The sequence below is a fragment of the Mustelus asterias genome, chromosome 4 (genome assembly GCF_964213995.1).
Source record: "Mustelus asterias chromosome 4, sMusAst1.hap1.1, whole genome shotgun sequence".
In the NCBI taxonomy this organism is placed as follows: Eukaryota; Metazoa; Chordata; class Chondrichthyes; order Carcharhiniformes; family Triakidae; genus Mustelus; species Mustelus asterias.
In genome coordinates this window covers 108760495-108772733 of record NC_135804.1, presented here as the reverse complement: position 1 = coordinate 108772733, position 12239 = coordinate 108760495, and the positions used below count along the sequence as shown (strand labels likewise).

Sequence of the window (12239 nt, the reverse complement as noted above, 5' to 3'; positions counted from 1 at the left end):
TTTTAATATTTGGTATTCCATTTGAATTTCTATTGAAGGTTGAGATTGATTGACTTTTGAACTTAAAGGGAATGAAGGGATTTTGGGATCGGGCAAGAAAAGTGAAGTTTGAGGTTAAAGATCAGCCTTGATCTTACTGAATGGTGGAGCAGGTTCAAGGGGATAAATGGCCCAGCCCATTCCTACTTCTTATGCTCTCATAGTCATCAGAGTTTCATTCAGCATTATTCCTGATTTACATGCAGGAAAAATTCAGAGTGAAACCTACGGGATCAGATGGGGTTAAAAGTTTGTGTTTTCATACTCATATTTTCAAAAACAGCAGTTTGATGTGTTGATACCAAAAGCCGCAACCTTTACTTCTCTAATGCTTGTTTGTTGTCCCAGTGGGGACAATAAACAAGCATAAGAGAAGTAAAGGTTAAAATCAACAGATTGTTCAACCTTTAAAACATTTTTTAACTGACGCATCTAAATTGCTTAATTGAGAAAAATCTTTTGACAACAGTGGGTTACAGCAAAAGCTCTCCTTTCACCTAGTTTACAACTGTTGGCAGCAAGAGTTTGAAAGGAGATACGCCCCGTGAAATCATCTCAAAGGAGTCCTCTGTCGTCAGCAGAGGTCAACCCTTAACTCGGGCAATTCCATTAAATTCATCAAGAGTGGAGGTCTTTCAATAGCTGGGATTAGAATGGAAGCATTCCAGTCCTGGGGCAGAACAGGTCAAATTACTGAAGGTGTTTGACTGCTGGATATTAGAAAGGCTGTTTGTGCGGTTTTTGATTTGACATGGCTAGGGAAGCAGGTTGCATCCAGCACAGAGAGAACTTCGGAAAAAAAAGACATTTTTTGTCAAAGCTTTTCATCTTGCACTCATCAAGACAATATGCAAGAATACTAAATGTAAAGGGAACAATAATTTATACTAGATGAGAACAGAGTGCTGATTAGGTGGCAAGTGGACTCTGATTGGTAGAAACGTTGCCATACAGAATGCTCCAGTTGATCGTAACTGATAGTTAATTGTCAAGCAGTTTGAAATTTAAATCAAGCAGCTTGACTCTGATTGGCCCTGAGGAATGGACCAGCTGACAACCGATTTAAGATTATCGTATGGAAGCCGAGCAGATGGAGCTTTGGGGTAAAGTGATATCCCAATGTGCACCAAGGAAGCTTGAATGAAAGCAAGGAATAAGCCATTAAATGTGAATAAGTGTTTGGTCCATCAAGCTTTTTCCATCCATAGACCACATAAACCATTCTTAGCATGGACACGGCTTGAACTATTTCATCTCTTGAGCAAAAGCTTTAAATAAATATTCTAATTTCCAAAGATAATGGGTGGGATTCTCTGGTTTCCCTATGGCGTTTATCTCACAGCAGGAGGCAGCGTGGTGTTGGCCAGTGGTGGGATCTTCTGGTCGTGCCACTGTCAACGGGATTTTCCATTGATTCTACCCTATGTCGCTGGGAAACCAATAGCAGGAGTGTGCCATCAGCAGGACCAGAAGATCCTACGGGTGTGAACAGCTGGAAAGTTCCAGGCAATAAAACAAAACTCCATGATACATGTTCATCATCCAATTTTCACTATTTAATCCTTACTGTTGTTTGGTAGGACAGAACTTGAGCAATGCTAAAAAAAAAAGAATTTTTTTCTCAAAGCTTTTCATCTTGCACTCATGTGGACATTCGCAAGAATGCAATGCAATGGAAATCAACTAATTTACACTATATCAGAAGAGAGTGCTGACTGGTTGGCAAGTGGACTCTGATTGTTAGAGGCATTTTCCATGGAGAATGCACCAGTTGATGGTGACTGACAGTTAACTGCCAAACACTGTTTGAAATTTAAACCTGGCAGCTTGTCTCTGATTGGTCATGCTGTTGCCCAGAAGAATTAACCAGTAAATGGCTGTCACTTGTATTTAGCTGAAACAGACACAATATGTGTACATGTTCTTTCTGTCTGCAAAGAACAGAGCCCCGTGTATTAGAATATATAGTTTTCCGTACGCACAAATATGCCACAGTGTAAACCCAACTGACAATCTTAAATTGTATTGCTGAAAAAGAAGGGTTTCTTTGTTGAAGGTTTTTGTCTTGCATTCATGAGGAAATTTGCAGGGCAAATTGAGACTGTAATTGGGCGGGGATCCTGGATTCAGGATTCAATCCTGGACCGGGGAGCGGCGCGGGCTTGGAGGGCCGAAGGGCCTGTTCCTGTGCTGTATTGTTCTTTGTTCTTTGTGTATGAGTCGACAGTTCTGACCAGCTGCCAAGTGAATTCTGATTGGTAGAGACATTGACATTTCAGTAATGAAGAACAAAGAACAGTACAGCACAGGAACAGGCACTTCTCCCCTCCAATCCTGCGCTGATCATGATGCCTGCCTAAGCTAAAATCATATGCACTTACGGAGTCCATATCCTTCCATTCCCATCCTATTCATGTATCCATCCAATTGCCCCTTAAATGCCACTATCGTACCTGCGCCCACCACTTCCCCGGGCAGTGCGTTCCAGACATTTACCACACTCTGTGTAAAAGCTCGCTTAAAGCTTACTCAATTCCTGTTCGAACAAATAAATATTAAATTGGTTGTCTGCATAATTCTTGGAAAACTGAGGATTATTTAGCAAATGTTATCCAATTGTATAATCAGATCCAATAGAACAATAAAATCTCTACACTGCACAAAGAGGCCATTCGGCCCATCAAGTCTGCACAGCCTCTCCAAAAGAACATTCCATCAAGGCCCTCCCCTCCGCCCTATCCCCCCGCATATAGCATGGCCAATCCACCTCCGGTAGAGGCGGCTGAGGGACTTCACTGGTGCATTCTGAGAGAAGTCAGCCCAGCAACATCTACCAAGAAATGGGAAGTGGAAGATGTGGTGTCAAGGAGCGGTAAGCCCGAAACACTACATTTGTGTTTCCCTCCCTCCTTCCTCCTCTGACCAAAAAAAAACCACTGTGAGAAGGTAAAAATGAAGGTAAGAGTTTTATAAATTTTCTTAAATAATTTAATTGGTGCTTGAAATGTCGGTCACTGTGGTTAAGTGTTGCACTTGTGAGATGTGGGAGATCCGTGATGTTTCCAGCATCTTGGACGACTACGTCTACAGAATGTGCACCCAATTGCAGCTCCTTACAGACCACATGGATAGGTTGGAGCAGCAGTTGGATGTACTTTGGAGCATGAAGGTGGTCGAAAGCATCATAGATAGGAGCTTTAGAGACGTGGTCACACCCAAGGTGCAGCCAGATAGATGGGTGACCGCTAGAAGGGGCAGGCAGTCAGTGCAGGAATCCCCTGTTGGCATCCCCCTCTCTAAGAAGTATACCGTTTTGGATACTGTTGTGGGGAGATGGCCTATCAGAGGATAACAGCAGCAGCAGCCAAAGGAGTGGCACCATGGCTGACTTTGTTGTTAAGCAGGGAGGGACAAAGAAGACTAGAGCAATAGTTATAGGAGACTCTATAGTTAGGGGTGCAGATAGGCGCTTCTGTGGACGTGAAAGAGACTCCAGGATGGTATGTTGCCTCCCTGGTGCCAGGGTCCAGGATGTTTCTGAACGAGCAGAAAGCATTCTGAAGGGAGAGCACCAGTAACTAGAACTATGGGGCATGGCCTCAAAATAAGGAGGAGCAGATTTAGGACTGAGTTGACGAGGAACTTCTTCATACAAAGGGTTGTGAATCTGTGGAATTCTCTTCCCAGTGAAGCAGTTGAGGCTACTTCATTGAATGTTTTTAAGGCAAGGATAGATAAATTTTTGAACAGGAAAGGAATTAAGGGTTATGGTGAGCGGGCGGGTAAGTGGAGCTGAGTCCACAAAAAGATCAGCCATGATCTTATTGAATGGCGGAGCAGACTCGAAGGGGCCAGGTGGCCTACTCCTGCTCCTAGTTCTTATGTTATGTTTTTAAATTGGGGGAAGGCTAATTACAACAATATTAGGCAGGAACTGAAGAATGTAGATTGGGGCAGAAATTCGAGGGCAAATCAACATCTGGCATGTGGGAGGCTTTCAAGTGTAAGTTGATAGGGATTCAGGACCGGCACATTCCTGTAAGGATGAAGGATAAGTATGGCAAGTTTTGGGAACCTTGTATAACGAGAGATATTGTGGGTCTAGTCAAAGGGAAAAAGGAAACATTTGTCAAAGCTAGGAGGCTGGGAACACATGAAGCAAGTGTGGTATACAAGGGAGGTAGAAAGAAACTTAAGCAAGGAATAAGGAGGGCTAAAAGTGGGTCACAAAAAAGCATTGGCCAGCAGGATTAAGGAAAATCCCAAGGCTTTTTATATATATATATATATATATATATATATATATATATAAAGAACGAGAGGGTTGGCCCATTCAAGGACAAGGGAAGGAATCTATGCGTGGAGCCAGAGGAAATGGGCGAGGTATTAAATGAGTACTTTGTATCAGTATTCACCAAAGAGAAGGACTTGGTGGATGATGAGTCTGGGAAAGGATGTGTAGATAGTTTGAGTCATGTTGAGATCAAAAAGGAGGAAGTATTGAGGTTCTTGAGAAGATAGACAAGTTCCCAGGGCCTGATGGGATATATCCCAGAATACTGAGAGAGGCAAGGGAGGAAATTGCTGAGGCCTTGAGATAAATCTTTGTATCCTCACTGGCTGCAGAGGAGGTCCCAGAGGATTGGAGAATAGCCAATGTTGTTCTGTTGTTTAAGAAGGGTAGCAAGAATAATCCAGGTAATTACAGGCCGGTGAGCCTTAAATCAGTGGTAGGGAAATTATTGGAGAAGATTCTTCGAGACAGGATTTATTCCCACTTGGAAATAAGTGGACGTATTAGTGAGAGGCAACATGGTTTTGTGAAGGGGAGGTTGTATCTCACTAACTTGATCGAAGTTTTCGAGGAAGTGACGAAGATGATTGATGAGGGTAAAGCACTGGATGTTGTCTACATGGACTTCAGTAAGGCCTTTGACAAGGTCCCTCATGGCAGACTCGTGCAGAAGGTGAAGTCGCATGGGATCAGAGGTGAGCTGGCAAGGTGGATACAAAACTGGCTCGGTCAAAGAAGTCATGATGTGGAGATGCCGGCGTTGGACTGGGGTAAACACAGTAAGAGTTTTAACAACACCAGGCTAAAGTCCAACAAGTTTATTTGGTAGCAAATACCATTAGCTTTCGGAGCGCTGCTCCTTCGTCAGATGGAGCAGCGCTCCGAAAGCTAATGGTATTTGCTACCAAATAAACCTGTTGGACTTTAACCTGGTGTTGTTAAAACTCTTACTCGGTCAAAGAAGACAGAGGGTAGCAGTAGAAGTGTGTGTTTCTGAATGGAGGACTGTGACAAGTGGCGTTCCTCAGGGATCAGTGCTGGGACCTTTGCTGTTTGTAATATATATTAATGATTTGAAGGAAAATGTAACTGGTTTGATTAGTAAGTTTGCGGACGACACAAAAGTTGGTGGATTTGCGGATAGCGACAAGGACCATCAGAGGATATAGCAGGATAGATCGGTTGGAGACTTGGGCAGAGAGATGGCAGATGGAGTTTAATCCGGACAAAAGTGAGGTAATGCATTTTCGAAGGTCTAATACAGATAGGAAATATACAGTAAATGACAGAACCTTTCAGAGTATTGATAGGCAAAGGGATCTGGGTGTACAGGTACACAGGTCACTGAAAGTGGCAATGCAGGTGGAGAAGATAGTCAAGAAGGCATACCACATGCTTGCCTTCATCGGCCAAGGCCGAGTTTAAAAATTGGCAAGTCATGTTGCAGCTTTATAGAACCTTAGTTAGGCCGCACTTGGAATACAGTGTTCAATTCTGGTCACCACACTACCAGAAGGATGTGGAGACTTTGGACAGGGTACAGAAAAGATTTACCAGGATGTTGCCTGGTATGGAGGGCATTAGTTATGAGGAGAGGTTGGAGAAATTTGGTTTGTTCTCACTGGAATGACAGAGGTTGAGGGGCGACCTGATAGTAGCCTACAAGATTATGAGAGGCATGGACAGAGTGGATCGTCAGAAGCTTTTTCCCAGGTGGAAGAATCAATTACTAGGGGGCACAGGTTTAAGGTGTGAGGGGCAAGGTTTAAAGGAGATGTACGAGGCAGATTTTTTACACAGAGGGTGGTGGGTACCTGGAACTTGTTGCCAGGGGAGGTAGTGGAAGAGGATACGGCAGTGACTTTTAAGGGACGTCTTGACAAATACATGAAAAGGATGGGAATAGAGGGATATGGTCCCCGGAAAGGTAGGGGCTTTAGTTAAGTCGGGCAGCATGGTCGGTGCAGGCTTGGAGGGCCGAAGGGCCTGTTCCTGTGCTGTAATTTTCTTTGTTCTAACATGCATATCTTTGGACTGTGGGAGGAAACTGGCGAATCCAGAAGAAAGCCATGCAAACATAGGGAGAACGTGCAATCTCCATAGAGACAGTCACCCAAGGGCGGAATCAAATCCTGGTCCCTGGCCATGTGGGGCAGCAGTGCTAACCACTGTGCCACCCTTGTTGGACATTGTGTTTTAGTTTTGCAAGCGAGAACTGGTTCGCTATGCTCTGTTGTGAACAGTGGAAGGGACATGCCGTTTGATATGATCTGCCAGTCGTTGGGACGTGCGGCCTACATCTCTTCGGCCTCACACTGGTATTGAAATTCATACACCAGATTACGGATTTGTGTGAGAGGCAGAACGTCTTTCTGGTTTGATGGCAGCATCCTGTTAGTGACAAATATCACTCGTGTTGTTTCTGCATAGTGCCATCATGAAACAGCTAGATTCACCTGTTGCTCAAATATTTGAGATACTTTGCCCTTCCAGGGTAATCCAAGATAAACTGGAAACTTTTTGGGGCAAGAAGTGATGCCCTTGGGCCTATTCATGAATTCATGTGATATACAATGGCTTAAAAATGATCCGATCACGGTAGCCATTATTCCGCAGAATGTCTTTGCTATGTCCTATTCCAGCATCAAGCTTGCATAGTACGTGAATGATTCGGGCTTTATTTACATGGTTGTTGATGAGGCCAATCTTATAGTGTGTGGAACTGTAAGAGTTCCAATGCAGATATTGATCAGTGAAGGTAGGCTCACGGTAGACAGTGGTAGCGAAGCCCAGTGGCAGGTTTCCAACTACATTGTCAAGGGAAATACTTTGGTTTGAGAAGTCAGAAAGAATCTTGTTCAGTTCAAAGAGCCATTTAGCACTTGTCATGACAAGTTAATTCGGTAAAATAAGTTTTTGAATTACGAGAACAACAGTATAAATGTATAAAATAAATAGATGGGCTAAGCTAGAAGAAATAGACTCAGAAATGAAAGACTACCACAGAGAAGATGCGGAAGGCATAGGCAATAGATACCATTCACATTGCAAAGACAGACAGATGAGAGACCAGATCACTTCAGGAGTTAATTTAAATTGACTTCAATAGCACAACTATTTCTGAACCAAAATGGTTTGAATTAATAACAAACATTTAAACAGAGAATATGCAATTACTATTTCTATGCAATTAGGACTGCAAAATATTAATATTAAATTGCAAACTAAATTGTATCAAAGTTAACATGGCTACACATTGATTCTAAAAGGCTGTTATTTCAACTCTTGTAATAGTTATTTGGGAAATTATGTTTTTACTATATGAAAAAAATTAGTAAAGTGAAGTAATACTGCATTTACAAATCACACACCTAATTATGCAAGATTAAATAGGTTTCAATCAATATTTTAATTCATTCGGGCTGTTAGCAGTTTAATCTATGACAACTGGAGTGAGTTAAATATTTACCATACATTAACCCAACACAGATATTAGTTATTCCTACATATATATGTTAATCTGACCTGTAACCATTTCTCTTCTTGCTAGGAGGTTTCTGGTTTTTATTTAGGAGTTGCCAAGGTGGTTTGAAATCAAGAATGTGTCCTCAGAGACGCCATGTGGTGAAATGTGCCAGAGATTAAGTTTCAGGCAAAATATGTTCAGAACTGTGGTGCAGAAGGAAAGATAGCAAGTGACCCCATCTCACACAGCCCCTTTCTTTCTATTCATCTTCCTATATAGAAAATCTTCTTCAGATCTTCCCACTTAAATCTGGATTTCAAAACTAAATTTTGACACATCTTAAGTTTAGCAATATCAAAGAAAATAAATCCAATTACACTTAGATTTTAAACAAACTGATACTTTGGTTCACGTGGCCACTGAAGCAATGACAAATTGGAACCTGGAAAAGGTTTCACTTACCCAGAAAAATCCAGGCACTGTCCTTGTACTCTGAGTGCCAGGACACTTTATCTTGAACACCCAGCTCTGCCTCTCTTGCGTTTAGCTCATTGATGAGCTTCACTTTCGTGAGTGGACTAAGTACAGGGATAGAAAAAAAAACAGAACAATAGATAAGATGTGAGGAGACTCTGTTGCTCAAAATAAAACAACAGCAACTTGCCTAGCCTAAAAGTAAAATACTGCAGATGCTGGAATCTGAAACAAAAACAGAAAATGCTGGAAAATCTCAGCAAGTCTGACAGCATCTGTGGGGAGAGAATAGAGCCAATGTTTTGTATCTAGATGACTCTTCATCAGAGCTGAGTCCTAGTCTACCTGCTTCTTCCACTGGTGGGACCTCTTATCGCATCAATTGAATCAAGGTGTATGATGGATCATTTGACGATAGCCACACCTATATTCCAACTCCAGGCCACCCATTTCCAGATACAAAACTTCTCTGTCTCAACTTTATCTCTTCAGGCTGCACACTCCTCAGTCACATTCTGTCACCTCCAGACTTGGCTCCTTCAATGCCCTCTCTATCTGCTCCCAGACTCCTCTCCACCTAAATGCTAACTTACTCTGAACTCCCTTCACCACAATCTACCCTGCACATGGTCATGCTCACCAATTGCTCTAGTTCTCGTTCAACTCCACTAACCATCTGGCTCACAATGCACATAAACATAGAATTCCTACAGTGCAGATGGAGGCCATTCGGCCCACCGACCACAATCCCATCCAGGCCCTATTCCCGTAATCACACATATTTAATTCCCTGACACTAGGGTCAATTTAGCATGGCCAATCAACCTAACCCGCATATCTTTGGACTGTGGGAGGAAACCGGAACACCTGGAGGAAACCCACGCAGACACGGGGAGAACTTGCAAACTCCACACAGACAGTGACCTGAGGCTGGAATTGAACCCGGGACCCTGGCGCAGTGAGGCAGCAGTGCCAACCACTGTGCCACCATGCCGCAAATTCAATGTACATGAAGGCACTGCTGAGATATATTCTGATTGTCGTTTACGAATTGCCCCCTAGCCTCACACATTACTCCTGAAACTTCCTTCATTCCCAAGTTCTAGAATCTGGACTGCTGTGTAACCCTCTCCCTCTACTAGGAAAGAGAGCCTTCAGCCATTTCACCACTGCATCTTAGAATTATCTTGTGGAATCATTCTGGCCATCATTGTTCCTTCAAACAAACACCTCATAAATTCATTGCTCAGGCTTGATCCTGTTCCTACTCCATGTCTGTCTCTCTGTGAAGTGTTTAGGAATATTTTGTTGCATTGTTACATTAAGCAGCCCCATACCTGCGAACACAGAACATTCAGAAAAACCAACATACAATGAAAGCTGACACCTCAAATAAATAAAAATGATTAGCAATAGAAAAACAGTGCAGCATTTAGATATTTCATCATATCCACTGATTTAAGGGAGGTGAGTTTAAATTCCTTTTAATTACATTGGATTTCAAGGCTTTTATAATACCTCCTTGACCTCCCTGCAGGATTCAACGGAGTCTCAGAAAGTTTTACTCAAGTGCTTCCCTTTGTCCAAATCAGTAGGACTGCCCTTGCTTGATCTACTTATCCATCAGGCTATCTCTAGCATGGCATCATCTTCAGATGTCTCCAAGGATCAAGCCCTGGTCTGGGTAAGATGCTCTTTCGGAGAGTTGGTGCAGACTCGAATGACCGAATGGCCTTCTTCTGCACTGTAGGGATTCCATACCTGGTACAAAGGAAGATGGTTGTGATTATTAGTGGCCAATTATCCCAGTTGCAGGACATCGCTGTAGGAGTTCCTCAGAGTAGTACCCTAAGCCCAAATGTCTTCACAGCTTCATCAGTGACTTTCCTTCCATCGGAAGGTCAGAAGTGGGGATGTTCACTGATGCCTGCACATTGCTCAGCACCATTCTCTATTCCTCAGATACTGACACAGTCCATGTCCATACGCAAAAGTGGAAAAAACATTTGTATCACCCAAGTGGCAATTACCATCTCCAACAAGAGAGAATCTAAGCATCTCTCCTTGACATTCAATGGCATTACTATCACTGAATCCCCCACTATAAACATCCTGGGGGGTTATGATTGATCAGAAACTGAACCGGACTAGTCATATAAATAATGTGATGGCAAGAATAGGTCACAGGCTGGGAGTTCTGCAGTGAGTAACTCACCTCCTGACTTTCCAAAGTCTGTCCACTATCTACAAGGCACAAGTCAGGAGTGTGACAAAATATTCTCCACTTGCCTGAATGAGTGCAGCTCCAACAACACAAGAAGATTGACACAATGCAGGACAAACAGCCTGCTTGATCAGCACCCCATTCACCATCTTCAACATTTACTCCTCCACCACCACCAAACTATAGTTAAGAAAGCCCACCAATGCTTCTACTTTCTCAGGAGGCTAAGGAAATTTGGCACGTCTGCTACGACTCTCATCAACTTTTACAGATGCACCATAGAAAACATCCATTCTGATTGTATTACAGTTTGAAGTCTTGCAACACCAGGTTAAAGTTCTACAGGGGTATTTGGAATCACGAGCTCTCAGAGCACTGCTCCTTCATCAGGTGAGTCAACTGAGGAAGGAGCAGCATTCCGAAAGCTCGTGATTCTAAATAAATCTGTTGGACTTTAACCTGATGTTGTGAGACTTCTTACTGTGCCCATCCCAGTCCAATGCCGGCATCTCCACATCATGGGTATCACAGCTAGGTATGGCTCTTGCTCTGTCCAGGACTGCTAAAAACTACAAAGGATTATAAATGAAGCACAGTCCATCATAGGATGGACTCCCATCCATTGACTCTGTTTACACTTCCCGCTGCCTCGGAAAAGCAGCCAGCATAATCAAGGACCTCACGCACCCCGGACATACTGTCTTCCAACTTCTTCCATCGGGAAAACGATACAGAAGTCTATGATCACGTACCAACGGACTCAAGAACAGCTTCTTCCCTGTTGCCATCAGACTTTTGAATAGACCTACCTTATGTTAAGTTGATCTTTCTCTACACCTTAGATATGACTGTAACACTACATTCTGCACCCTCTCCTTTCCTTCTCTACGTACAGAATGCTTTGTCTGTATAGCACAACAAACAATACATTTCATTCTATACTAATACATGTGACAATAATGAATCAAATCAAAAACCAATGAGCAGTGGCAGCAGTGTGTACCATCTACTAGATGCACTGCAGCAATTCACCAAGGTTCCTTCAACAATACCTGCCAAACCTGTGACGTTGACCAACTCGAAGCACAAGAGCAGCAGATGTATGGGAACACTGTCACATGCAAGTTGCCCTCCAAATGACACACCATCCTGAGTTGAAACTATATTGCCATTCCTTCATTGTCCTCTTTTTAGGTCAAACCAAACCAAGTAAACAAACTCAGATTAAAGCCATTCCTTCATTGTCCCTGGGTCAAAATTCTGGAACTCTCCTTCCTAACAGCACCATCAGTGTACCTACATCACATGGACTGCAGTAGTTTAAGAAGACAGCACACCACCACCTTCTCAACAACAGTTAGGAATGGTCTAGACAGCAACACCCACATTCCGTGAAAGAAAATCAATATTCACCTCACTAGCTCTCTGCCATGATGGTGAGTGGGGTTAGTCATCTGGGTCACAAAATCAGCTGCTCTTCAAACCAACACACAAGCAGAAAACAGACTCACTGACTGCTCGGAACACAAATCATGGGATCTCACCAATGTGCAGATACACTCAATAACACTTCCTTCACTAGGTTCCTGAACATAAAATTGAATCTGGTCTAACCTGAAAGAAGCAGCTTACCTTAACAGAGGGAACTTTCATAGATTATACTGTGATTCTATAACCAACAAATTGTTAATCAAAGAAACTTTTTAAATATATAAATTTCAAGTGGCTATTTGGCCAAGATG

The 12239-nt window shown here is 42.8% G+C and overlaps 2 protein-coding genes across 2 annotated transcripts in view; one reads left to right on the top strand and one right to left on the bottom strand.

The window, feature by feature from the left end:
• Positions 1-12239, top strand: part of siah2l (seven in absentia homolog 2 (Drosophila)-like) — a 184066-nt gene that overhangs the window by 157679 nt on the left and 14148 nt on the right. The window lies entirely within an intron of this gene.
• rbmx2 (RNA binding motif protein X-linked 2) overlaps positions 1-12239 on the bottom strand; it is a 31202-nt gene that overhangs the window by 17750 nt on the left and 1213 nt on the right. The window contains exon 2 of the mRNA XM_078211567.1: positions 8262-8377. Coding sequence (XP_078067693.1) covers positions 8262-8377 — 116 coding nt within the window. The remainder of the gene's footprint in view (positions 1-8261; positions 8378-12239) is intronic.